Source organism: Lepidochelys olivacea (assembly GCF_965140295.1).
Source record: "Lepidochelys olivacea isolate rLepOli2 genome assembly, chromosome: 8".
Classification (NCBI taxonomy): domain Eukaryota; kingdom Metazoa; phylum Chordata; order Testudines; family Cheloniidae; genus Lepidochelys; species Lepidochelys olivacea.
Genome location: NC_140418.1, coordinates 10,442,446 through 10,469,697, shown reverse-complemented (window position 1 = coordinate 10,469,697; position 27,252 = coordinate 10,442,446). Strand labels below are relative to the sequence as shown.

General features: G+C 42.6%; 1 protein-coding gene across 1 annotated transcript in view; it reads left to right on the top strand.

Moving 5' to 3' along the window:
- Nucleotides 1–2,541: 2,541 nt before the first annotated feature.
- The window catches only part of SPOCK1 (SPARC (osteonectin), cwcv and kazal like domains proteoglycan 1), a 466,220-nt gene continuing 441,509 nt past the window's right edge, over nucleotides 2,542–27,252 (top strand). Inside the window, exons 1-2 of the mRNA XM_084637722.1 lie at nucleotides 2,542–2,665; nucleotides 3,062–3,229. Coding sequence (XP_084493848.1) covers nucleotides 3,062–3,229 — 168 coding nt within the window. The 5' untranslated portion in view covers nucleotides 2,542–2,665. The remainder of the gene's footprint in view (nucleotides 2,666–3,061; nucleotides 3,230–27,252) is intronic.

Here is a 27,252-nt window from a genome sequence, read left to right as displayed (position 1 = left end):
ACTGCACTAGTACAAAGGTGCCATTGGGCTGTCAAAAAATTTCTCAATCCCTTTTAAATTGTTCCCATGCTGTTAATGTTTTATATAATTATGGCCATATCATCCTACCATCAGGATGGGTTTTTACTTGTGGTTCATGCACCTTTAATTATATTCCTGCAAATTTAAGTGATGGCACCCTTTGCTGTCTTAGTAGAATGATACTTATATTGCCTTTTGCTGGTCACAATTGTAGTAAAAGAAGTGTACCTCTTTTAGATGATTATATTGCAGATGTTAAGCTTTTGGTTATTTTGTGTTTGTAATCATTGGGCTTATTTTTTGTTGCTGCTGTGTACAATGTATTCCTTCCTTGTTAAGACTTTGTAAAATTTTTGCCCTGGAAAGCTCCCCAGGTTATGTCCTTGTCTGTCTGGGAGTTAAATAGCATGATAAAACAAATTGGCGGCTACCATGAGATGGCCAATTATCAATAAACAAAAAAGGGGAGATGAAGGGTTAATGTCTAGCTATTCCACCTGGAAGCAGGCGGGGCACACCCTGACTGTTTTGTAGAAGCAATGCACACATTGCTCTATCCAAGGACAAGGGCTAGATATGAACCCTGAGAACTTGATTGTTTGGACAGCAACTGTGGGAGGTTTCTTTAGCCTGGGCTCAAGGCCTGAGAACCAGGATTGTAGTAGATAGAGGATGGTAACTAAGCATATGAATCAACGTCATACATTCCTTTGTGTAGCAGTGTGTAATGCTTAGGGGGAGAAATATAATAAAAGGAGAAGGTGGAAGGCAGAGGGGGCAGAACAGCCCATCTCCGCTGACCAGCCTGTTTGCTTGCATAAAGCTGTGTTCTGTCTCATCACTGAACCGCAACAGTAACTCACAAGTGTAGCCAAGCCCTCAGTCAAACAGTAGCTCAGGGAAGGGGGGGAAGGCAATCACAATGCACTGTGTGAAGCAAAACCTCGGGAACAGTCACAAGGAACAGGGCTCACAGCTGGATTCAGGATGGATGGTCAGTGAAAGAAAAGGCTGTTGCTCGGGGACATCATATTAATTAACGGGGAATGAGTTCTCCTCTCCTCGAGCCTGAGGGATGTGGGTGATGGGCTCTCTTTTTTGGTGTGGGCAAGGAAGTTCACAATGACTCTCCAATTAGGACTGATTCCTCTCTCCACTCCACCACCATTCAGGGATGGGGGCTCGGGGACCTTTTCACCTCCACACTACTAAGAGAACAGGGTCTCCAGACTACCCCCAATCTCCTTTCTCCTGGGGTATGTGGGCAGTGATTTTTTTCCCTCTTGGGAAACAGGGCCTCTGATCAGCATCCCTGCTCCCCTGTTCAGGGGTGAGGACCCATGTAAAGGTTTCTTCACTACTCATCCCGGGACTCCAGGCAGCGATCTCTTTCACTAAGTAGATGAAGAGTGTCTTTTCCCAACCCTTCCGGGTATGGGAATCTTATCTTCCATGTCAGCCTGCAAGTGGAATCTCTTCAGGATGAGGGCAGTAGTTACTTTCTTCCCCTTGAGTGAGGAGGTCTCCTCTCACCTAAACTCACTGGCCAGGACTTATCCCCCCTCAAGTCTCTTTGCTCTCCTGAGATATACGGATGGTGTCTCTTTTCCCTTTTTGAGGGTGCGAGTTTTCCAATGAGGATCTCTTCTCCCCTCTTTGATGTTGGGATGCCAGGCAGGAGTTTCTTAGTGGGAAGGAGCATGGGGGGCGGGGGAGTCCCTTGCCAAAACTCTGCCACTAAGGGAAGGTCGGGAGGATTTCCTTGCCTCTGCTGAAGTCACCTTCTCCCTGCACACTGCCAATCCAGCCTGCCAGAGACCAGTTTTATCCGGCCTGGGTCTCATGAAGGTTTTTCTGAGGAGCAATTTTATGGCTTTGGGGGGCACCAGACTCTAGCAAATGTCACGTTTCATAAAAATAAATAAATAAAAAAAAATCCTGCACAGGATACCCCAAAAGGTCCTAGAAGTTCTGAAAGGCCACCTCGGCCCCTTCCTCCATCCGGCCACCCGAGACCTGACAGCGCTGTCCTACGCAATCAGTAGGCGCCGTGGATTTTTTCCAAGGAGCAAGGTCTGAAAATGCCCACCCAGGGAAGTGGCTATAACTTGTCTGCCCAAATTTCTGCCTCCTGCCTGAGTGCAAAGGGAACCCACCCTTGGGTGCTCGCTCCCTGCTTGCCCCGCTGCCCTGGCTGTGCTGCAAGCCAAGGTGGGGGGACGACTTTGGGGGAGCCCCTTGTTAAAATGTGGGTCACCATGACACGTGGGGCAGTGTCCCCCCCTTTTGGGGCAGGGGGTGCCCAGGCGTGTGGGGCTGGCAGCAGAGCGGATTGGCCGCTGACAAAGCGGGCGTGGCGGCCCCGCACCCGCCCTGCAGAGCGGGGGTGAAGCTGAGGCACCCAAAGGACCCGGCCCCCCCCCCGCTGCAGCGGCCTCGCCCGCGCTCGGCCGGCAGGTGGCGCCAGATCTCGCCGCTCGGCCGGCCGGCCGCCCGCGGGCAGCGCAGCGCCCACCTCCAGACAGGCGCACAAAGCGGCGGGGCGAAGCCGTCTCGGGGCTCGCCGCGTCTCCGCCCCACAGGCAGGGACCGAGCAGCGGCAGCGGCTGCACGCCCCGCGCCGAGCGCCCCGGCTGGCCCCAAGGTAAGTGCCTGCAAACTTCGCGCTGCCCCCCGCCGTCTGCTCGCGGGCGGGCTCCTGCCCCCGGGCTGGGCTGGGGGGTCCTCTGGGGCTTCTGCACCCAGAAGTTGTGGGGCTGCAAGGAAAGGCAACTTACTCCCCTGCCCCCGGGCAACGCCTGTCCGCCCCTGCCAGGCTGGGCGGCTTGCAGCTTGGTTTCGGGGCCAGGGGTGATGCCCGCAACCCGCGGGGGTTTGTTGGGGGAGCAGGCTGCCGGCTCTCCCAGCCACCTCCCCATCCATCCCGCGCGAAGGCTTCCCCAGGCAGCGCTGCTGTGGCGGAAGCAGACTCCCCCCCATCTCGTCCCCCGAACCTGGCTGCCGCTCAGCTCTGCTCGCTCTGCTGCTCCTCTCTTTGCAGATGACTAGGATAGTGGTAATTGTTGCTTGGTGTTTTCTGCAAGTGGAAGGCAGGCATCCAGACATCCTCCCCAGTCACCACAACAATGGCAATTTCTTGGACAACGACAAGTGGCTGAGCACCGTTTGGCAATATCAGAAAGATAAATACTGGAACAAATTCAGGGATGTAAGTACTTCTTTCTTTACCAAGGCACCTGCTTGTCAGTGTATTTCTCCTGTCTTTTAGTGGGGGGGGGGGGGAGAAAGGTGTTGTTGATGCCACCGGTTGAGCTTTAGTGTTGTCCAGAGAAAGATGTTTTAAAAGCAAAAGCCATGGGCTAGTCCTACCCAAATGATCAATAGCATTTTGAGCTAGATGTCAGCCAACATAAAAGAGTGGGATCTTGAATATTCTGTCGGGGAGTAACTTTGAGAAGTTTCTCTGCCTGCTGATTAAGAGATCAGTGACTGTGAAATGAAATGATGAAATGTATTGAAAAATGTATTGATTCCAGGGACAAGGTGATAAACCATGAAACCTTTTCTCCTGCATAGGTGGTAGGAAAATAAAGCTGGCGATTTTATTATCAGTTGAGCTCATGGAAATGATTGGGTTAAGGCAGCAATTTTCTGAGAGAACATTTTCCTGTAACAAAAAGCAGCATGAAATAACTTAGACCTTATAGCATGTATCTGTGCAACGGAATACAGCTACTTTGCACTGTTTGTTTCAGTGTATTATGCTGCAGAAAGGAGCAAGTCTTGAATTCCCATATTTTCCAGGCAGAGGGGTACAGCGAGGCAATGCAATAGGAGGTGAAACATGTTTCCCTGTGCTCCTTTTGGTCTTATAAGCTAACATTTGAGGTAGATATTGAGAGACCTGCTTGAGTCTATTCAAGACTGAATAGAGGGCACATAACTACTAATGCTGACTATTAGCAATGTTGTTAAATATTCCTTATTGCAAATGTCTGCAGTGTGATTCTATAAATGGGCAACGAAAGAAGGGAGCATAGCCAGCTGGCTGTTACGTTGAAAGAACATTGTAAAAAAGGACTGGCACTATATATTAAAAACTTAAAATGTTATGCTTTGCATCCTTGACATTGTGTTAGGCCTTGCACAGAATGGGGCAAGGTGCAATAATTAAAATTGCACCTAATTGTCTGGTTTTTATAGATTAAATCTTAATTGTGGTTGTAGGTTGCTGTCCTTTTGTCTTGGGTATGCAGATTGCCTTTTTGTTTTCTCCCTTCATGAGAAACCTTGCTATCTCTCTTTTACATTTAAACTTTAGACTTCTTTCATGGAGTTACAAATGATTGCTTAGGCTCTTCCTATCATAAGGAGCTCAGTATGCTAGAGTATTGCCTTAAAATTGGTAGAAATTAATGTCAGGAAATAGGTCCATGACCTCCTGTTACAAGGTCCGTCTGTTGAGTCTGAAGTTGTTCTCTGTTGATGAAACTTAGGAAAAGTTGTACATATGCAGTAGCTACTATTTGAACAAATGGTTCCTACAAATATATACATATTATGAAGTCACAGATATTCAGTTAGGAGGGACCCTTGTGATCATCTAGTCTGGCTTCCTTCATAACAGAGGCTATGAGGTTTAACCCAATAATTTCTGCATCATCTCCGTATGATGATTTAGCAATATTTAGAGAGAGGGTGAAAACTATTAAAGGCAAATCAACCAGTCCAACTCTCCCTTTGATTTGGGGGCAGAATTTTAATAAGGGTCTCCCAACATCTTCCAACAGTTGAGCCCCTTTGCTTTCATTCTGAGCCCTTCCAAAAATTACCCTTAAACTGAAACGTATCATTCTTCTTCCAGCTGAAAGGTTTGAAGAAAGTTTAATCACCTGGGTTGTTGTTTGTTTGTTTGTTTGTTTTTAATTTTCCAAATGGAGTTGTCTGGGAAATGATCTTTCTTTTTTTCCCCGTGAAAAATTTCAGTGAAGATAACCTTTTTTCATAGTCATCAACATTTTTCTTTGAAAAAAACAATTTTGGGGGTGGGGTTGTGTCAAAACCAAAAATAATTTTGGTTTTGACAACCAAAAGCTTTAAAGTTCAATTTTTCAGTTGTCAAAAAACAAAATATATTTTGATTTTTTTTTGTTTGACGAAAAAGCATTCAAAATTTTTGAAGAAAGAGAATTTTCTTACAAATTTTTTCCTTTTCATTGCCAAAGCTATTTTCTAGAAGGAAAAAAAATGTATGGAAATCTTTTGCGCACCTCTATACCTAAACATAAGCAAAGGGACTTTTTGAAGGGATTGCTCAAATATCTTTCTGCTTAAATTACTTCCGTTTAGCCAGTTCAGATTTCACATGTGTATAATCAACAATGGTGAATGCACACATAATGGTAAATCATTCCAGTAATGGCACAGTGAGTACACTTACGTTTGCAGAAGATACCAAGCTTGCACGTGCTTTGGAGGACAGAATTAAAATTCAAAATGATCTTGACAAACTGGAGAAATGATCTCAATTAAATAGGATGAAATTCAGTAAGGACAAATGCAAAGTACTCCACTTAAGAAAGACTAATCAATTGAATAAACACAAAATGGGAAATGACTGCCTAGAAAGGCATACTGCAGGAAACTGTTGTAGTACATGATAAACTAAATATGGGTCAACACTGTAATACCTTTGCAACAAAAAAAACCCCAAAGAGCTAGCATCTGGAATGTACTACCCAGCGTATTGTAAGCAAGACACAAGAAATAATTCTTCCACTCTACTCAGCATTGACAAGGTCTCAGCTGTAATAATGGGTCCAGTTCTGGCCACCACACTTCAGGAAAGATGTGAACAAATTAGAGAAAGTCCAGAGAAGAGCAACAAAAATGATTAATGGTCTAGAAAACGTGACCTGTGAGGAAAGATTGGGGGGGGGGGCGGGGAAAAAGGGTTTGCTTAGTCTAGAGAAGAGAAAACTGAGGGGTACATAACAGCCTTTAAGTACGTAAAATGTTGTTTTATAAAGAGGAGGGTGATAAATCGTTCTCCTTAGCCACCCAGGACAGGACAAGAAGTAAGGGGCTTAAATTGCGGCAAGGGAAATTTAGATTAGACATTAGGAAAAACTTCCTAATGGTAAGGGTAGTTAAGCATTGGAATAAATTACCTAGGGAGGTTGTGGAATCTACGTCATTGAAGGTTTTTAAGAATACATTATACAAACACCTGTCAGGGATGGTCTACACATAATACTTAGTCCCCTGCACTGAGGTTGGACTGGACTAGATGACCTATCAAGGTTCCTTCCAGTCCTACATTTCTAGGATTCTATGATCAACTTGATGCTGCTGATGTGACTTACTGGGGGGTTGGGGGGAAGAGACAAAGACTCATACTCTTCTAGTGGGGTTGCACGCATGTTTTACTGATTTTTGAAATAATAAAAGTCTACGTGCGTTCTCATGGTAGTGTGGAGTTGTGCTCCTGTTAACTTTATTTCACTAAAAATATACTCCATGAATGTTGTATGAGATTTTAAGCACACAGAAGTCAGGAAATTCAAAGTTATGGCTTTTGCAACAACTGTATGCCACGTACTTTATGTATTTATTCAGGGCCAATTCCTCCATGAGAGAACCTGCTTAATCAGAGCAAAACTAGTGTGGTTCCACACTACCTACAGTTTTAAGGCCATGTTCCCCACAGATCAACTGATGAACCTTTTGTGTAGAAAGCTCATAGTGAGGATTAAGTTACAATGAACTAAGACCACTTTACCCATGAATTAGAGCTTCCACCTGGGAGTTTAATATGCTTTAAATTATGTGCATTGACTTCATGGTTTCAGCTGATTTGCCTTAACTTTCCTGAGGGTCCCAATGTAGACATCCTCTAAGTGTGTAGCAGCAACCAACTGCACAGGGACTATGCAGGTGCTGTGTGCACCACCAGGGGAAAGGTCTTTTACTCCCAACCGCTACCACATAAAGCAGTGGTCTCCAACCTTTTTAAGCACAAGATCACTTTTGTTGAATTTAAGTGCAACTCAGGATCTACCTGCCCCTTCCCTGAGGCCCCGCCCCGCTCACTCCATCCCCTCTTCCTCCGTTGCTTGCTGTCCGCCACCCTCACTCACTTTTAGTGGGCTGGGGCAGGGGGTTGGGGTGCGGGAGGGGTGAGGGGTTCAAGCTCTGGGAGGGAGTTTGGGAGCAGAAGGGGATGCCGGGTTGGGGCAGGGTATTGGGGTGCAGAAGGGTATATGGGATGCAGGCTCTTGGAGGGGGCTCATGGCTGGGGCAGGGGGTTGGGGTGAAGGAGGGGTGTGGACTCCTGCTGGGCGGCGCTTGACTCGGACGGGTGGCGGGTCTAAGGCAGGCTCCCTGCCTACTCCGGCCCCACACCACTACCAAAAGCTTCCAGCACGTCTCTGTGGTCCCTGGGGGGGGGTCTCTGCATGCTGCGCCTCCCTTCAAGCACCGCCTCTGTCACTCCCATTGGCTGCAGTTTCCCATTCCCAGCCAATGGAAGCTGAGGGGGCGGTGCCTACTGGCAGGAGCAGTGTGCTGAGACCCCTTTACCGCCCCACACATGCAGGGATGTGCCGGCCACTTCCGGGAGCGGCGTGGGGCCAGGGCAGGCAGGGAGCCGGCCAGAGACTGCGATCGACTGTCGGAGGCTCCACAATCGACCAGTCAATCGCGATCTACGGGTTGGTGACCACTGACATACAGCATCTCTGGACAAAGTATTTTACTTAGGCTTTGCACATGGGGCCAGCATTTTACATGAAGGAGTTAAAGTTAATACTGTAGGGCCTTATCCTGCCAACGCTTTTGGGCAGAAAGCCTGAGTTTGTGCCACTGACCTCAATGGGAGCCAGACTGGGGCAATCATTATTACTACTTTGTGTCATCCAATTAACTTCAGGGATAAGATTACTCATCTGCATAAATGTTTGCACAATTAGGGCAACTGAGAATACTACATAGGCACAAGAAAGCCAAGATATGATTGCTATCGAAATGTGAACTTTGAACACTTCGTTGTACTTTTCTGCATGTATAAATATCAGTTGTAATCTTACATTAATGTAGTTTTTGAAATTGACGTATAATTAAACCTGACATTTTAAATCAAGCTTCTTTCATTTCTGGCAATATTTTGCAAAATGAATTGGTTCTTTTGCTGTATCAAGCAATGGTCCAATATGGTCTGCTCTGGGAAGATCGCTATTGATTGTCTTTTTAGTACAATCCGTTTTTCTTTTGGGCAAAGACAGGAGGGTGGTTGCATATGATGGCCCAGTAGTCATTACTCTTCTATGAGAACAGAGCAGTGAAGTGCACCTCAGAGAAGTCTGCATGATCAGGTTGGTGTGGGGGGTATTGCTTTTAAGGGCTGACTAAATTTTTAATAGCATGAACTGATGACCTTTCAACACCATTAAAAGACTTAAAGCATTCAGTTAAAATTAACTTTTTTTAAAAAAATAAATAGTTTCATGTCCTGTTGTTGAAAAATATGAAATATAGTTGAAGGTAATTTTAAACATGTTATTTAAATTACCTCCCACAGTACTTGGATACTGTGCTGATTGGGTTGACTTTCTGGATTGGTTTTCTAAACTGCGAATAATTTCTTTTGCACTAACTTCACAGTGTATATTTTTCCTCACCTTTTTCATAGTCATTGTAGGGTTCTCCGTTTATAAACTGTACATCAGCTAATTGCTTTGGTGCTTCCAGAGACGGGCACTCCGATGGCTTAAGAGGGTTGCGGTATGGATGGAGTAGGTTTTGATGATTCACAGTGAAACAACAGCATTCCAGACATGACAGATTTGCTGTGGCTGGGTAGAGGTCAGTCTGATGTGCATGTTGTCAACAAGCTTCTTAACATAGGGGCCCAGTTCCTGCTCTGGTGTAACTCCAGTCATTGAAATTGCGTTAGGTCTAAATTTGGCCCTTAGTAGTTTAGGAAGACAGGAGTGAAGTTATTTCTGATTTGCTGGGGTTTTTTTATTTGCACTTAGAAGGTGAAATTTTTAAATGCATTACTTGCAGTTGCAATTAATGTTGTTTAGATGCATAAATACCTATTATATCATTGCAATATTGTACAATCTACAGTGTAAATAGATGCCTAAATAACATCAGTTGTGCCTGCAGTTACTGCTGAAAAGAGTTTGACCCAGCTGAAATCAAGAAAAAACAAATTAACAAAAAAGGCCCATATTTTTGTGTCACAGAAATATTTTTTCCTCCAAGTATGTGCTGATGGCTCCCACTCCATTGTTTTAAAGCAAGCTGGCAATGGGTATCTGCAGGTTGAATTAGGCCCTTTGATTTTTCCAAAATACAGTGTAAGGCCTCAATTCTGTAATCAAATCTGTGTAGATGGATCTTTGTGCCTGAGTAGGTGACTGAGGCCAAAGCGCAGTGAATTGAGTTCTTATGAGCCTGTGATGTGAATAACCATATGCATTATTGTGAATAATAAGCCCGTCTGCCACAGCTCCAGGTGTTTGTGGAGGTCTGGCACATAAGGTATAGCGTGAGTCTTCTTTTAATGTTAGGTCTGTCATTAATCAAAATTATATGGCTGAACTAATTCTATTACTTCCAGCTAGAAGTCATGTCTGCTACATTATATTAATACTTATATATAACAATGTAATAGGTTCAACTAGTTGTATATTAAACTACAAAAATTTGAAAAAGTTAATTGAATATAAAGGATCCAATAATAAGGCATTTCAGAAAGAAAGCTAAAAATCTTGGCTTGAACTCCTCCTTTAACACATGCTTGTGCACGGCAGAATGTCAGACCAACTTCTGAGCCCTATCTAAGTATTCTCTGAATTTTCTGTTTTATGGTGAGAGAGAATGCAAACCTCTCTAAGTGTAGAGCTGCTTGAGGATGATATACTCAGTATAACACAGTGTATATGCATAATAAATAGGGCATGAAGTGGTGTCCTCTGCATGTTTATAATGACCAGTTCCTCAAACTTAGCGCACATGAGCACTGTGAATAGTTACAGTTAGTTTAAATATATTGCTTTCCTGAGACGCTTGTGATACTAATGGCCTCCATTATTCCATCCCAGAAAAAAATTATAGTGGTGAAATGTGAGGGAGGGACTCTTTGCAAGAATTCATTCATGGAGGTTCCTGTACATCATCCTGCTTGACCTGTGGAATTGCCTAGGGGACCCACCCTCATACGTGGCAGGGAAGTGTGATCTAGTGAACTGAGCACTGGACTGAGAGTCAGAAGATCTGAGCTTATTCCCAAATTCTGGCCTGCTGTGTGACCTTGGTAAAACCACTTTGCCCCTCTTATCCTCCTACCCGCCTTGTCCATCTTCTCTATTTAGATTTAAACTCTGAATCATTTGGACTGCTCTCCCACTTTGTGTTTGTACAGCACTCCTCACAACGGGGCTTTGATCTCAGTAATACAAGTAAATAGCAATAGTAATCCCCAGAGATCTTTTGTCCCCCTGTAGGCCTGTGCCTTCTGCTGCCTGATTGCCGGGGGTGGGGGATGCTGCCTGGTAGTGCAGCTCACTTGGAGCCATGTTGCCAGGGATTCCCCCTGACTGCAAAAGCACATAGGGCTTCATAGAAAAAATAATACAGTCCCCGGCTATAGTGTCCTTTCTGATCTAATTTCCGCAGGGGTGGCGTGCACATTGCTCCCCCTCCCTCCACCCACCTTCTCCCCTGGACTCTCTCACTTTCCACTCCTCCTTCCAGCTAGGAGCCCTGACAACCTGTACGGGATTCATAGGGTGGTGGGGATACTGCTGTGGAGGCTGCTGGACCCCTCCACATTGTTTTGTGGAGAGGCCGACAGGCACAGATATAGGGGATACAGCCTGGTCCATAATTGTGCTATATAGCAGAGAGGTATCAAATCAGCAACTGGCTAGGTTTTGTCATGGGACTCAGAAAGACCCTAGCCTTTCACATCAGAACACTTTAATTCCGAGTTTGCCTTGGGAATTAATTGAGGATGAGTTTTTATTTTAGCCTATGTTTGTGTGTATAGACTCCAGCAGACCTGCACCTGCTTACATCATGGCTGAATTGGGCTGTGTACATTTACCAGACACGTCAGCACAGTCTGGCATGTCTATTCAACAGAGGAACAATACTGGAATACATAGGTTGTTGCAAAGCAGAACTGAGGTGCAGACAGTGACCAGAGCTGTGTGCCAAAGCTTAAATAACAGCAGCAAAAGACTAGGGCCCTGATCTGACTAAATTAATTCTTAATCTGTTTTTAAAGAGGAAAATATGCTTTCTGAATATCACTACTTCTAATGCCCTTTTCCATCAGGCCATTTTCCTTTTGTTGTGGACAAGGAGAAAAATAGAGGCATTTAACTCTGGAATAATTAACTCAGAAGGTAGAGTCCAATGTGTATAATTAACTGACACACATAGCTTGCTTATGAGTGACCCGAGATTCTAGTGCTAAATAGGTCTAATAATTAGAAAAGGAAAGCGTTAGCTTTACTTTCATATTATATGGAAATAAAACAGTGATTTGAAGCTTGATGGCTTCCTCCCTTATGGGAAAGGCCCGTAGAATTCTATAGGTTTAAAAATGTCTATTAAATTCTATAGGGTTTTAGAGTAACGACTACAGGACTATTGGTTTTGTCCACATTACATTTTATAGGACTTTTTTCCCCCATAAGTATCATTTTATTACAGATTTAAAACTGTATTTAAAATTTTATTACAGATTTAAAAGATTCCTTAAAGGTGAGAAAGTTATAATATGTTTCTGGATATAGATTGTACATTTGAGCATTGCAGTGGAGCTATAGGAAATATAGTAATGTAGAGGACATGCTGTTCATTTGGAGGGACAAAAGAGAAATCTTCTGTTTTTTGATGAATGGTAGGTTGAGAAATGAAGAGAGAATCGGGAAGCTCAAATACCTGCACATGGCAAATAATGAGAGATCCTTCATGAATGGAGAAGGTCAGGCAAATCAAACCCAAACCTCTGTAGTTAGGGTATGCATTATTTTTATATTAATCAAACCCCAGCTTTCCTCAAATAAAAATAAATGTGAGCTAATTCCATTGTCTGCAATATTAGTGAAATCCTAGGAACAATAGAACCAGTATAGCTGAGAGCAAAATTTGTCCCAACCTACTCATTAGAGCAGGTATAAGGCACAGTGGGTTTAAAAGTAGGCATATTAGGCCACATTCTGTTATGTAATGACATGGCTGTATAGAAGGGTTTGTGATTCTCTGCTCATAATGTGTGATTTGAGTCTTTCTCATATTAGATTTATACTTATGATGTCAGTGGGGTTACACCTGACTTAAGGTAAAGGAGAATCAGCCTTATTAGTTCAGGTGTGCTTAAATATATCAACACAGATGCCTCCATGTTGTCTTCTTGCTTTTGATTATTCGTGGAGGAAATTGTGGTAATTATTTCTGGAATAGTCTCCTTAGAATGTACAAACAGTTGAAGGTGTTAAATATACCAGCATTTGTCTTCCTTCTGAGTGACCTATGTTTGTAATGCTAAACAGGCTACCAGAGCTGTACAGCATTATCAAATAATAGAGTATTAAGGCTGAGACTTGCCTGGCTGTGATCCACCCATCTCCTCTAAAATCTTCTTTAAAAGGTCATTTCCATTTCTCCTTTTTGCATGTGAACAAATAACAAGTGTTTGTTGTGAATTTGAGGTGATTTGGACAAATCAGTTGTAAGATGCAGGACTCTGGGGAGGAGGATTGTGGTGTTCATGGTTTGCAAATTCTGTTTAAGAATTCTTGAACACGTCTCATCTTTAAAAATTGCTTCTGCTTGAAACTTTGAAAGATCTAGGGTGAAATCTTGGCCTCATTGAAGTCAAGAGCAAAAAACTCACCTTGATTCTGAGGGCAGGATTTCATCCTTAGTGAATAGGGTCAAATCTGAGCCAAGGAAAGATGAAAGCTAGTCACTGGTGTATTAAGAAAATCTGAATAGTGTACCAGACTGTGGTGGACTTTTAAAGGGTGCCACATGACTGAAAGTGACCTGAATGGCTAGATCTTCACCCAGTGTAAATCAGAATAGCTCCATGGGAGTCCGTGGGGAGCCAGTTTATCTAGAAATTTATGCATTGTACAAACTAGGAGTAAAGGTGGGAAGACTGAGGATGGTTTCACTGGAGAAGAAGAGTTAAGGTTAAACGTGAAAGATTTGAAAATGTGGAAACTCACACTTAAGGCACCAAAAGTGACCTTAATTTTTTTGCCCTCTCTAGTGAGACCATCCTCAGTCTTCCCATCTTTACTCCTACTTTGTAAGACGCATAATTTCTGGATAAACTGACACGCCTCTATTGACTTCCACAGAGCTATGCTAATTTACAGAAGACTTAGCCCTTGAAGTCTCTTCCAGTCACATGGCACCCTTAAAAGTTTCTCCATTTATAGTGCTTGTTTTTTATTTATAACTTCAACTTCCTTGCAATGTACTTTTCCCCTAAATTACTGCTGTATCTGAGCCTTAACTCAATTTTAACAAAGTGGTTTTGTCTGGGGAATATAGATAGCACTTCCTTGGTCATCTCATCAGTGGGTTTGTTGTGGCAGCTAAAAATGGAATGGCTCATTTGATCCAGATACCTAGTCTGTGACTTTCAAGGGGAAATTGTTTCAAAATGTAGTTTATGGCTAAACTAATTGCTAAGTTACTAAACGGAGGCTTTGGCAGGGAGGCTGTTGTGCCTCAGTAGATTAGTCATTGCCTGTCACCAATACAGCTTGGTTTGTAATCCAGGGGAAAAGAAAATCATTCTCCTGAAATAGGTGCACGTGGACTTAAATTAATTCTGCAATCTTCGCTCACTTCTTAATGAACTTTGTATTGTAAATCCACTTCACAAAGTCCCCTTTCCAGGACTGATAGGAAATTTGTTTCAGTAAGGCCAGTGCGTTAGGGCCAGGGTTAAATCTGGTTTCCAAGAGAGACCCTTCAAACTTATCCTGCCTTAGGGCCAAATTCTGGTTAGCAATGAGAAGGGAAGCTATGGTGCATCCGATGAAGTGAGCTGTAGCTCACGAAAGCTCATGCTCAAATAAATTGGTTAGCCTCTAAGGTGCCACAAGTCCTCCTTTTCTTTTTGCGAATACAGACTAACACGGCTGTTACTCTGAAACCTATGGTGCTGCTGTTTGCCAGTCAGGGCAGGATTCTCTTGGAATGGCTAATGGGAAATGCAGATCGGTCAGGTGCACACAGCTGCTGATTTGTTATAGACCAGCATCTATAACCTCTGCCTAGTTTATAGCTGCAGAACACTGCATATGGGCTAGTCAGTTGGGAGAGCTGCTGATACCCCTACCCTGCAAACCATGCGCCGCTGTCCACAGTGCTCTGGCATGTCCCTGTCCCTAGCAGTTCCCAGATTATTCAGTAAGGAACCTGTCCTGTCTGTTGTGTAGAGACCATGAAGGTCATCTTTACTCGTTAGCATAACTATGCAGCAGAGGGCAGGAGTTGGTTCTGCATTTAAACTGTTTAAACAGAATGGAAACAATTATCTCCTTTAAAACAAAACCTGCTGCATTATTTACATGCTACATATCTGTGGCAATGTCCATGTGATAAACAGTGGGAAAGTGATTCCTTCTTTCCCCAAATGTGGATTTTCTCTCCATTTACACTGGTCCGAGATCCAGCACAGGAAATACTCATGGACCAACAACATTTAGCATCCAGTATCTTGTGAACCATCAGGACTAGAAATGAGTGTTTTATCCCATGGAGATTGTGAATGTCCCTTTCAGTTGGTGTAACGTTTGTTTCTAACATGAGCGGTAGCACCATAACATCTCCACATTATTATGCACAGAAGAGCTATTTTAGATCACATTCAGAAGTTCCTAAAATCCATTGGCCGCAATTTCTTCCTCTCTTTATATTTTCATCCTCTCACTTAGAATGACTGGCTTATCACATCTTCTGAAGATTGCAGTCATCCCAGACTCATGGCATTAAAACCTTTCGACTGTACCACACCATGTAATCATCCATCTAGCTATCTGTCCACATTATTTCAATATGAACTCTCCTCAATCCATTACAGCTAGGCTTGGCAGAATTTAATTTTTATTTTGTTATAATTGTGATGGATAATATTGGTTTATTTTAAGCATTTTTTAATTTTTATCTATTTAAATTTTCTCAGTAGCACAAATAAATGTGTTAAGCATTTTTTTAATATTGATTTAAATTTTTCACATTTGTGCAAAATTATGGGAGGATCAAAGTGTTGGGGGTGTCAAACAATTATTTACGGCAAGACACTGAGATTCAAAAACATTAAAACTTTGTCAACATCGTATGTCAAAATATTAACGTAAATTGCCTTAAATCGAACTCTAATAAGTTCTCAAGCAGCAAATTTGATTATTATCAATAATGGTTTTGTCAGTTTGTGTGTGCATGGTGAAATCAGCTTTTATTGACCTTTACCAATAAAAATCTAATCCTTCCAAGCCTATTTATAACAGATTCAGATAAGTGGTCCCTATATAGTTAAACCACACAGCAGTGTTTCTGTAACTGAACTGTAGCAGACGTATGGCTATTTCTCCCAGTCTGGTGTATTTTAAACGCTTATGAAAGAATGCTGTTGTTCATATACTGCTCTTATATGTGCCAAGATCCAATATGTTAAGGCTTTAGTCTCTTTGATTTCAGTGAAGTTTTCCTAAGCTTATGGAATGTGCTATGCAAACACTTGGTCTGGGTGTGAGTAGTAATCATAACATGGAGAAAAGAGGTTACTTTGTAAAGATAAGAACATTTGGATAATCGGTACTTCAGAATATTGTTTTCAGAGTTTTATCTAAACTTGAGGAAAAGTCTTAAAGAATTTTGTATTTCCCTAGGTCTCCAGATTTCCTGTTGCAGGATAAGGGAAGGATTTGGAAAATGAGGAGTTTTGGATAATAGAGCAGATGCCCCTCCCCAGGATTGTGAGGAGAAGCTCCTGGCTCCTGCAGTTGTCACCTTGCCGCTGAGGAATGGCTCCTGGGCCAGTGCAGGGAGCCTTCTACAACCTCACTGAGTGAATGAGCAGGGCCATGACAGCGGAGCTGCAGAAGGCTCCCTGTGCTGCTGTAGGGCCGCTGACCTCCAATCCCTGCAGGCACAAGGTGCAGGGAAGGCTGCAGTCCTGGCAGGGCAAAGAGTCCTGACTGGGGGCGGTCTCTGCCCTGCACCTTGCGCCTGCAGGATGGAGTGTTGCTGGCCCTGCAGCAGAGCAGGGAGCCCTCTGCAGCCCTGCTGTCATGGGAGTGAGGGAGGCAGAGCCGAGACCCCTGTCGGGACTGCGAGGAGGGGCCCCTGGCTATGGAGTATGCCATCCTGCTGCTGAATGGTTCCTGCCCTATCAATTATCCGAATGAAATCCGTCTCCCCCCACCATGCTATTCAGATAATTTGGAGTATGCTGTATTTCTACTATGGTAGGACACAGAGACTCCAACTGAGATTGTGGATTTGTGCAAGGCACTGTACAAACACATCATAATGTCATTGCTGCACCCAAAGAGCTTACAGGGTTACACTTTTTCCAAAAAAGGTGCCTGAGTTTCATTTTGAGAAGAGACTTGGGCATCTCCCTCCACACCTACATTGTTACTTCATGCAAAGCCATTCACTTGGGCTTTAAGCAGTGATTTGAATTTCATCCAAAGGCTGCAAAAAAGGACCAGGTCTGAATAAATGCTTCCAACAAGTGTGATGTGATTTGCAAAGGGCACTGACAAATAGGTGAGGCCGAATATTTAGTTTTGATTTTAAAGACCGCTTGCATTTAGTGAATGTGTGTCTTTCTTATTTTGATGTCAATTAAGAGAGGTTTTGGTCCTTGAAATATCTGAAGCTTTAACTCTACAGCATGGTCCAAATGCATGAAAATCAGCTCATGGGATTGATTACGATCAGGGGAGTTGAGTTTCACTGTTCATGACAAGTAAAATAAAGCTTCAAGTTTTTGCGTTTTCTGAGTCACCTTATCCCTAAACAACTTAAAAATCAGATCTAGTACAGCCTATTTGTGGAATGGGTACCGTTAAAATGTTTGAGGATGGCTTGATACTTGTTTGCTAACTAACAAAAGGTGAGCCCTGTGGAGAGAAAAAGCTTTTCCACTTCTGTAAACTAAATGAAATTTTGGAGGATTATTAATCCCATTTAGCATTTGTATACCGCTTTCCTCTATAGGCCTTACAGCACTATGAGGTGATTAAGCATTATGACTTGGGCTTTTAAAGTCAATGGGATTTGAGCACATGACTCCCTTGAAAATCCCAGTGAATTATCTCCATTTTACTGATGAGAAATAGAGGCATAGAGAGTTAAGTGCTTAGTAATTTAGGAACTTAAGTCCCATTAAAAATCAGTGGGATTTGATTTTTAATGAGCCTTAGGCCCTTTTGAAAATTTTATGCTAAGTCACTTCCCCAAAATCGGCAATGCTGGTAATAGAACCCTACTCTCCTAATTCTTAAACTGGTGACCAGTCCAGCAGAGAGTGGGAAGCTAGTTGATAGCAGATGGATGTATGATCTTATTACCAGTTAACGTTCTTCAGCTGGGGAAAAAGATCAGCGGTGATCCTATGTGAAAGACCTTTTAGTTTAATTCTACTAAATAAAGACCACAAAAATGATTAACTTTACAGAATTGTTTTCATGGATCATTAAAATCTATTTGGTAAGCACAAATAGGGTCGTCTTTGACCAATTAAGACAAGACAGTACCTGACAATAGGCACGTCAGCCATTTTTATTGATGAGTGATGCATCGGGAGACATACCCATCAGTGATTATTAAATTTACAAGTGATAGGAAGAAGTTGGCTTGTGGTCTTGTGTTTAAGACACTGGGCTGGACTTCCTATGTTTGGCTTCTGGTTCTACCAGGGACATCCTGGTTGGCCTGGGACAAATTACTTAGCATCTCTGTGCCTCAGTTCCCCATCTGTGAAATGAGAATAATAATTCCTTTCTCCCAACCTCATTCTGTTATGTATATTTACTGTATAGGTAAAATGTTACGAAATGGGTAAGTCCTGTTGACTTCGAAGCAGACTTAAGTCCCTAGTGCCCAAGTCCCTGCTGAAAATGACTTAGGCACTTTTGAATATATAACTCTGTAAGCACTTCGGAGCAGGGGCTGTATTACTATGTGTTTGTACAGTTTTTCCATCTGTAAAATGGAAATGATGATACTGACCTCCTTGGTAAAGCATTTTGAGGTTTCCTGATTAAAAGTGCCATATAAAATCGAGGTGGTGGTGGTATAAAACATAATATGAGCCTATTGGAATTATTCAGCAGCCATCCTACAGGCAGGCCTTAGAGCACCTGCACGCTATAGGAGTGGCCAATGGGTCCATACAGGTTGTAGCCCCACTGGCAATACCTTTGCCATACCTGCCCTACATACCAGGTGTGTACCCACATCACCTTCCCCATACGCTGCCATGGAGTAAGATTCACGGAGTCAAACTCCTTGGCTCACAAAGGGGATACTCTGCTTCTCCACTTGCCAGCCGCACCCTGCGCTGCATAACTATGGCCATTCTGATGTGTAGTAGCCTTTCTGCAGCCTTGGATGAGGTTAGTGACAGGATTTTGCCTTTTCCACCTAAGGAGCTGTCCAGTACTGAATCATTGGATTAGGTTCATTGTATGCATCATATACTAATACCTAGCTTTTATATATTGCTTTTCCTCAGTAGGCCTCCAAGGCCTTTACAAAGGAGGCTAGTATCATTATCCCCATTTTACAGATGGGGATACTGAGGCATGGGGTATTAGAATGATTTACCCAAAATCAACCTTCAAACCAGTGGCAGAGCCAGGAGTAGCGCTCAGGGCTCCTGAGTGCGAGATCTATCTGCTAAACCACATTCTGTGCTACAATCAAGAAAAATTAAATTTAAAGGGTTAGGTCCAAATGCTTTCCTTGGATGCATGAGTATCTGACAACAGAATTTACTTGTTGAAAATCATCCCTGGTGTCAGGGATGATTTTTGTCCATAGTATCTAGGTTAAACCTAGCAGCTGATCTAGTTTGACATTGTGCGGATATGTCTTTATACCACATATACACACAATCCTCATGATGGCATATTGATATGGGAGTAGGTGTTTCCCAGGGGAAAGTATTGCTACAGCTGAGATACCATCCACGACAGATTCCATGTGTATTGATTTATTTTAACTTTTATATTTAATTCCGTCTGTTGAAACTATGTACTGATGGTAAGTTTAAAATCTAGTGATCTTAATTTGCCTGAGACAGTAAAGAGGAGAAGGCTGTCTTTTTAGTAACTCACCACTCAAATCAAAATCTGTACTGGTGATCAGCTACTGTGTCTCTTCAAATACATGATCGTGCTTCCATGACCAACGACATTCATTAAACACAACCAGAAATCTCACATTATATTTGGATATAATGTGGATAACAGCCTACAAAACAGAAGCGGCTGCTGAAAGGAAATATTTTAAACTTGAGAATGTAATTATAAATTGGAGAAAATGCGATAACGGGCAAACCACGGCACAATCAATTGTGCATAGGTGCCACCACATGAGGAGCTCTAATATGACATATTTCTTTACTCATGAGGAGACATCCAATAACTCCCTCCTGGCTACAAAGCTGATCAATCTCCTCATTGATGAGGGCAAATGTCACATCTGACCTACTCTGTGTCTCCCCTACATAACAGAATTATTTATTCCTTTATTGTTACAATAGATGGGCTAGACTGAAATCACGATTATTATGTAGCACAGAATAATTTTTGGTGTTTTTTTTTCGGCTGTGAATCTGTGTGTCTGTTTCTAAACATGCACTGTGCCTTGGTAAACTAATTTTAAAATTATGTTTCGTTTAGCAACATTTCATGTATAATGTTTTAAGAAATCTGTGACCCTGAAATTAAGTGGCGCATACAATTGTTAAAAGCACCGATGGTTAAATATGGTGAGCAAGCATCCCCTAGATTCTGTTAAATATAGTTACTGTATGTAAAGCTTTGTAGGAGGAAAAGGAGACTTAAGATACAGAAAATGTGGAAGAAACTTTAATAGGCACAAACAGGCTATTTTTGAACTGTGAGATGCAGTCATATAAAAGGAAGGTGAGATATTTTAGTGCCATTCTAAAATACAGTGAGGCTTCCAATCCTGAAGTCATCTCTCCTGCAAAAAATTTTTTTTTACTACAACAACATTAAAAAACACTCATCACCATGGACCATTTCCTGCTATTGATTTTTATTTGTATTTTTATAAACCCAGAACTCCCCATTGAAATCAATGGAGAAATTCAGTGCATGGATCAGTGGTGGATGTGCCCCTATATAATCAAGGATGAGTAATTGTGTCAGTATTACAGAGAGGAAAGTGTAAAAAAGATGGATGTGGTGAGCGCCTATTGGTCACTGCTTTTATAAGTAATAGAACAAGCCTGAATTGAAACCTAGCCCCGGCAGGAAATCCTTGCCAAAACTGGTCTGAACCATTGCAGGACCAGCTGCATTGATCATCCAGGGCTGGTACAGTTGGTATGTTCCACTGAGGGACTGAATGTCCATGCCCTAGCAAAGGTCCCACCTGGTTAATTTGGTTCTTTATGCAAGTGTGTCCCACAGTCTTCTGTAAAGGGTGAGGCTTTAGACCATCAGCGCTTGTATGCTTTGGTTCCCCCAAGAATGTGAATGCTGAAATTGGGATCATTGGCTGAATTTGCCTCTCTTACGCATTCTTTATCTGCAAGGACTACAAATACGAGCAAGCAAAGAAATACCAAAACCCACTAGCTTTGTCATGAGTAAATAAGTGTGCAATAACTCAGTAGCCCCAAAGAAAGGAAAAACCTGTTTGAGATAAAAATGTACCTTTGTAGAACCAAATGTAGGTGGGAAAACCCAGTGGAAGGAATTCCTTTCTAACTGCAAGAGGTGGTTGGATCTAAGCATATGGAGGGAATTATGCAGAATAAGCAATGGCATAATGAGCTGTGGAAGGACTCACCGAGGCAGCACATGGGTAAAGTGGATGGGGAAAACCTTGTTCTGCTTGGAAAATGCCTGTTACACTGGAGAGAGCTGTCTGCATATTGCTTAGGATAGGAAAAAAGAAAGGCAATGGGTTCCGTATGAACCCATGCTGACTCACTGCTGGCTAGCCACCAGGGTGGTGGGCTGTATGGTTAATCAAGCTCTGCAACTCCCTGACCTAGGCTGCAGGAGTGCAAATAAGGTCAGAACTACGGAGGCCTTGATGGACAGCTTTCACATCCCTCTGGGTTCTAGAAGCTCTACCACTCAGCACTTACACTGCAGCACAATGGGAAGACCATCTGTCCATGCTCAGACAGCCTGCTCAGGACCCTCAGCACACCACTGACTCCCTGCCAGGTGAGGAGCTGGGAACAGCTACCCCAGTGAGGTCTTCCCGATGTGTGATTTGCAGGTTGTGTGGTGGGTGGTATTGATCTTAATTTGAGGAAAAAACATTGCAGAGGCATTGTAGAAAGAACACGTGTTTTAATCACTTATAACTTTTTTTCTGCTGATGTAATTGGGAATATCTGTTGCATTCATAATTAGAGGAGAAACAGATGGTAAGAGCTTGGTTTAAAGCTCTGCATCCCCTAACTGGTCCTGTGCTGCTGCTGATTCTTTTGGAAAGGAATTTACTTCTGTCTACTGAATATCCTGGTGTGGGGAGGGAAGGCGAATTAAAAGTGCCCTACGGGGTGACCAGCACAAGGCCTGTGCACTACTGAGGTCACACTTAAGCTCTCAAAGTAGAGCTCATGTAAATTCTGTTGTCCTATATGTTGTAACTATAAATGAGACAGCTGGAAAAGGCTTTTTCCTTCTGTGTTCTCACTTATTCAGTAGTGCCGAGGGAGACGATTCTCTTTATTTTTTTCATGTTCTGATAAATGGTGTGCCACCACGTCGGAGTATGTGAATCTATTTTGATCATGCTTTTCCGTTCTAACATTAGCATCATGCTTTAGCTCCTCACAGTTAGAAAACCCAATAGAGGATTTTGTCAGCCTTTCACCATGACACTTGTTACACATAGAAAGCCAGAGGGCAAAACAAAGTGGTTTCTTTTGGTCCATGTGATCTCTTTAGAAAGGAGTTGTAGGCCTGCGGGGCACAATCACTAAGATTTGTCTGAGGTAATGTTCAGGTTGATGAGATCTGAGATGCAAAAGCTAATTGATTAGTTGTAAGGGTCCCTGCTCCAAAGCCAAAAGTTAAAATATATTTAAATTATTTTGGAGGGGCTTAGGAGAGAGAAAACTGTTCCAAAATTACTCTTCATCCTCTAATCTAACAAATGTTAGTTGTTTTTCTATCCCCATGAGGTTGGATAGATTATTACAGCCTGTCCAGTACAGTCAACATTGGAGTATTTCATTATTTTTCTTAGGAGAGAGAAACTGTTGTTGAGATGAGATGACCTGTATTTACCTTCCAGTCACAGTGAACTGGGTATTTTGTTAGTCCATCAAACTATGACTCTACGGATACAGATATAAAAATATTTCTGCCAAAATAGTGATTGGATGGATGGCATTGCTGCTTCTTCTAAACACACATAGTATGTTTTGGACAGTATCAGTAATATCCAGTGAAGTAATCTTTCATGGCGTCTATTCCTGCTCTATATGCTGAACTATAAATTTTGATGATATATTGTGAGCTGTATTTCCTTACTCCACCATATGCTTCAGTATCTCTCCTCAATATGTACTAAACAGGATAACTATTTAAACCATTTTGCATTTGCTTGAAAAATCTTGTAAGTGCCAATTCGTAAATTAAAGACCTCAATGTGTTTTTTTTCCAATGAGAAAGCTGAAGCTTGTGTATTTTTTACCCTCCTAAAAGCTCTCTAAATACGGTGCACCAGTTTCACCACTGTCATGAAGTTAATGAACTATTTGCACTTATATTGGTTCTGTGCTGCCAGTTCAATTGGGAATTGTTTGATTCTGGAGTGTATTTAGATTATTAAGCTCTTTGGGACTGGGATTGTCTCTTACTATGTGTTTGTCTGTGAAACAGCTAATACAATGGAGCCCTGATCTTAGTTGGGTCTATATGCACTACGGCAATCCAAATATTATGAATAGACATGGCCAGTGTCCGAGCTAAGACTAGAACCCTGGTCTTCTGACTCTCAGTCCAGTGCACTGTCCACTGACCACACTGCTAGAGCTGGGGAAGAACTTTTTGTCTGTATTTTTGGACGGGGGGGGGAGGGGAAGCAGATTTGGGCACACTGAAACATTTCATTAATTTGTGTCAATGTTGCTGAATTGCTTAAGGGAAAAAAGATTCCCCAAAATCAAAACGTTTCATTTCAACATGTTAGAAACAAAAGGTTTGGCATGAATTTTGTTTCAAAATTTCCTTTAAGTTTATTTATAAAACTTCAAGAACAGTTACAAATGGTCAAAAACAAACATTTAAATTTTGTGAAAACAAACCATTTCCTTCCTTCCTTCCTTTTTTTTAATTTTTGAAATTGCCAACAATCTGGAAAATCTCTCATTGACCCAACTCTAGATGCTGTCACTCCAAGTAGGTCACTCTTGCTGTGGTCTAAGAAGACTTCACTAAGAAATGGCATGCGGGTTTGCTTGACGTTCATGTGAACGTTGTTGAGAGTGCATCTTTTTGAAGTGTCTGACTCTCCTCTTTGTTATCACTCCCTGTGCCTTGAGTATCTCCCCTTCTTCCTTAAAGACCTTATATAAAGATAGTCTGAACTCCTGTGTGGCCATTGGCTAGTTTCAAGCTACCTCCTGAATCAAGAATTTTAAAGTTACTGTTAGACAAGATAACTGCCCCCCCCCCCAAAGACCATGTTGATAGCAGTTATTTTGACTAATGCCGACTGTAAAATACTTACCTCCCTCCCTCTGTTGGCCAACTTATATAAAGCTGGTTTGATAGCTTTCTTCAAGGATATATAAGAACAATTTCATTTCTGCGGCTTTCTCAGGCACTTTGCAACAGAACTAAGCCTGAGGCTATTAGAACACAGTCAGACTCACCTCCTTGAACAAGCTGCTGTCAGAGGTGTTACTTAAATCCCATTAAAACTGCTGGAGCCAGTTGATCCTTTGCACAGCTCTCCCTCCCCACTTTTTGGAGCTAAACGAATGGATTTAAAATGCCATTTCTCATTAAAGACAAAACAAAGAAAAATAATTGCAAAGGGATGTTCTTGCATATTGTGTGTGAGAGAGAGAGAACACTCTGGGACCCAGCAAATAGGCTATGTCTGCACTTCAAGCCGGAAGGTCTAAATGCTGGTGCAAGGAGACATACCCATGCTAAGTCTGATCGAGTTAGCACACAACAAATAGAAGTGTAGTTGAGGTGGCACAAGCAGCAGGAGGGGCTAGCTGTCCTGAGTACATGGCTAGGGTTTCAGATGGGCTTGTATCTGGGCCAGCTAGCCTGTGCCGCCCACTTGTGCCTTTGCAGCTACGCTTCTGTTTTTGGCACACTGGTTTGAGCTGTGCTAACACAAGTATGTCTCCTCGAGCTGGAAATTACACCTCCAGTTCAAAGTGTAGGCATACCCATAACTGCAGGCATCATGCTATCTTCGTTGCACAACTGCACCTCATGTTTGTACATTTTATTTGGCGGTTGGAGACTTTTTAAAAAAAAAAGGGGGGGGGGGGCTGAAGCCATCACAATGTCAGGTATTGAGGTAAGTAAAAGAATAAATGTGGACTTCATCTACTTGATTATCGAGAACGCTACATGCATATAATTGTGCAAAAAGGAGGTCCAGTGTGAAACATCATAGTAAATTATTGTGTTCTATGAAACCATCCGCTGTCTCCCTTTCCGCATAGTGCCCCAAAAGTCATGTTGAACAAAAGGAGTATTCCATTTGAAATGTGTTAAAATAGTGCCATTTGTCTACAGAGCAGCTGGGAGCATGCTTCCCAACACAGGCAGACAGACGCGCTAAGTCGGCTCGAGCTAGTGCACTAAAAATAGCGGTCTGGCCACTGCGGCACAGGTGGAAGCTTGGACAGACAGCTACATGCTCCCAGTTGCAATGTAGACATAACCTCTAAAAGGTTTTTCCTAAATTGCATTGGGGGGGGCAAGGGCAAGCATATGATTGGGAGAAAGACACACAACTTTAGTATTGGCTCTTCATTTTACCCTAAAACATTTGCCATTAGAACTCCAATACATTGATTTGGGTATGTAGGTCTTCTAGATTTACTCTTCATCATCCTGGGTTCCCATTTTCCCTTTCATTCCTATTCTCAGTTGTTAAACTGGTGCTCTCTGCATTTTTCCAGGGACCAAAAAAGTATAATACACAGCCTCTGAAGCAGATGTTTCATACTTTCAGCAATTGATTTAAGAGGTAACGACAAAATGACCTCATTCCCTGGAGTCTAAAAGTATTGTAGCTCTTCTGCTGCTTCCAACCTTAACTGGCTTGAAGAGCAGGAGGGTTGCACAGCAGTTCCTCCAATAGCAGGGTTAGCACTAGCTGCTAAACCACATGCTTATTCCTCATAGACCATACTGTGGGTAACACTAATGTGATTCTGGAGGAGATGGAGAGAAGTAAGAGTCCGGCAACCACAGCCTTCCTGCATGGTCAGGTTTGGTCTCTTCAGATCTTAGTTCTGGGTGCTGTGTAGAGCAGAGGGGATGTGCTCCTGACGCTCCCACAACGGTGCATAGTGGGCCAAGGAGCTGTCTGTCTGTCTTTCCAGGGATGTTGTAATCTTCCCAGAGCAGGAGTAGAACATAGCAGAGCCGTGACTCTGTAAGTCAGTGGCAGTGCCTCCCGGGGCTCTGCCTTGAATTTACACCTCTGCCCCTTGCACAAGGTTGTGCCTAAAGGCAAAGCGTGTAACCCGTAATATTGAATGAGGAGTTTTCAGATAAAGGGCTCATAGCTTGTGATTTGGGGAATGAGCTCCCCAAAAACATGACATTTCATGCAATAAAAAAAATATTTTGTGATTTGCAATCCAGTGATCTTATTTTTCATGAAATCTTTAGAAAATGGCCCAATTCACATTGAAATTTGCAACCAATGCACATTCTTGCCTGTTTTCACTCTAAAATGATCTAATTTCTAATTTAGGAGTGCTTGCCTCCCCAAACCCTCAGGCAGTGCCGCTGGTATGGCATGGTGAAACGTGGTGCAGCATTTACACCCCATTGTGCTCAGACAGCTCTGCCAGCTCTACCTTCGCCTGCTGCCGTTGCGAAAGCTAGCACCTCAGCATCTCTAGTCTTTTACAGTAATGGCACTTCTTGTTTGCAAGAAGTCCTGCTGTGCCTAGAGCCCCTGCACTCGAACTGCAAAGGGAGACTGTTAGTGATCTTTCCATACCTACAGCCTGGCCCTTAATGAGCATCTGCTAATTCATCATTCCCTGCAGACCTGATGCTGACTTCAATCCTGTGCTTAGTGAAACGTCCTCTATTATCTCTTGTCACTTGCACATGCACAGCATATGCAAGCAGGAAAGACTGGTGAGGAGACTTTACATTTCTCTGATGAGCATTCTATGCTTAACACACTTTAAGGTGCACAAGCTGTTTTTGTTTCTATTTTTAACCTTCAGATGACAAAAAGCAAAACAAACTCTTTTTTTTTAAAAAAAAAAAAATCTTGCACGCTCTATAAGGGTTTCTCCAAACCCTATTAAAGGGAGCCTTTCCATTAACCTCATTGTGCTTTGGATCAGGAGTTTTTCAAATGTATTAAGTCAGGTACTGAAAATCATTAATGGTAACATTACTTATTCCTTTTAGATTTAAATAATGAAAAGACCAGACCGGAAATTCTAGGCAGCCTCACAATTAGGTTAAAAATAAACAATAACCACCCAGCATTAAAAAGAATCGGATACAAACAATGATGGGGGGGGGGGCGGGGGTTGCACTTGTAGAGATAGACAAGGATCTTTGGTCTGTGGTTAAATTTTCTTAAGTGTCTATGTCACATTTTCAAAAGTGACTTTTGTATCTAATAGCCAAAGTCTCATTGAAAGTCAGGCTCCTAAATCATTTAGGCATTTTTCAAAATTGTATCCCAAGTCCACACTGAGATTTCCACCATTGGTGTCGGTAG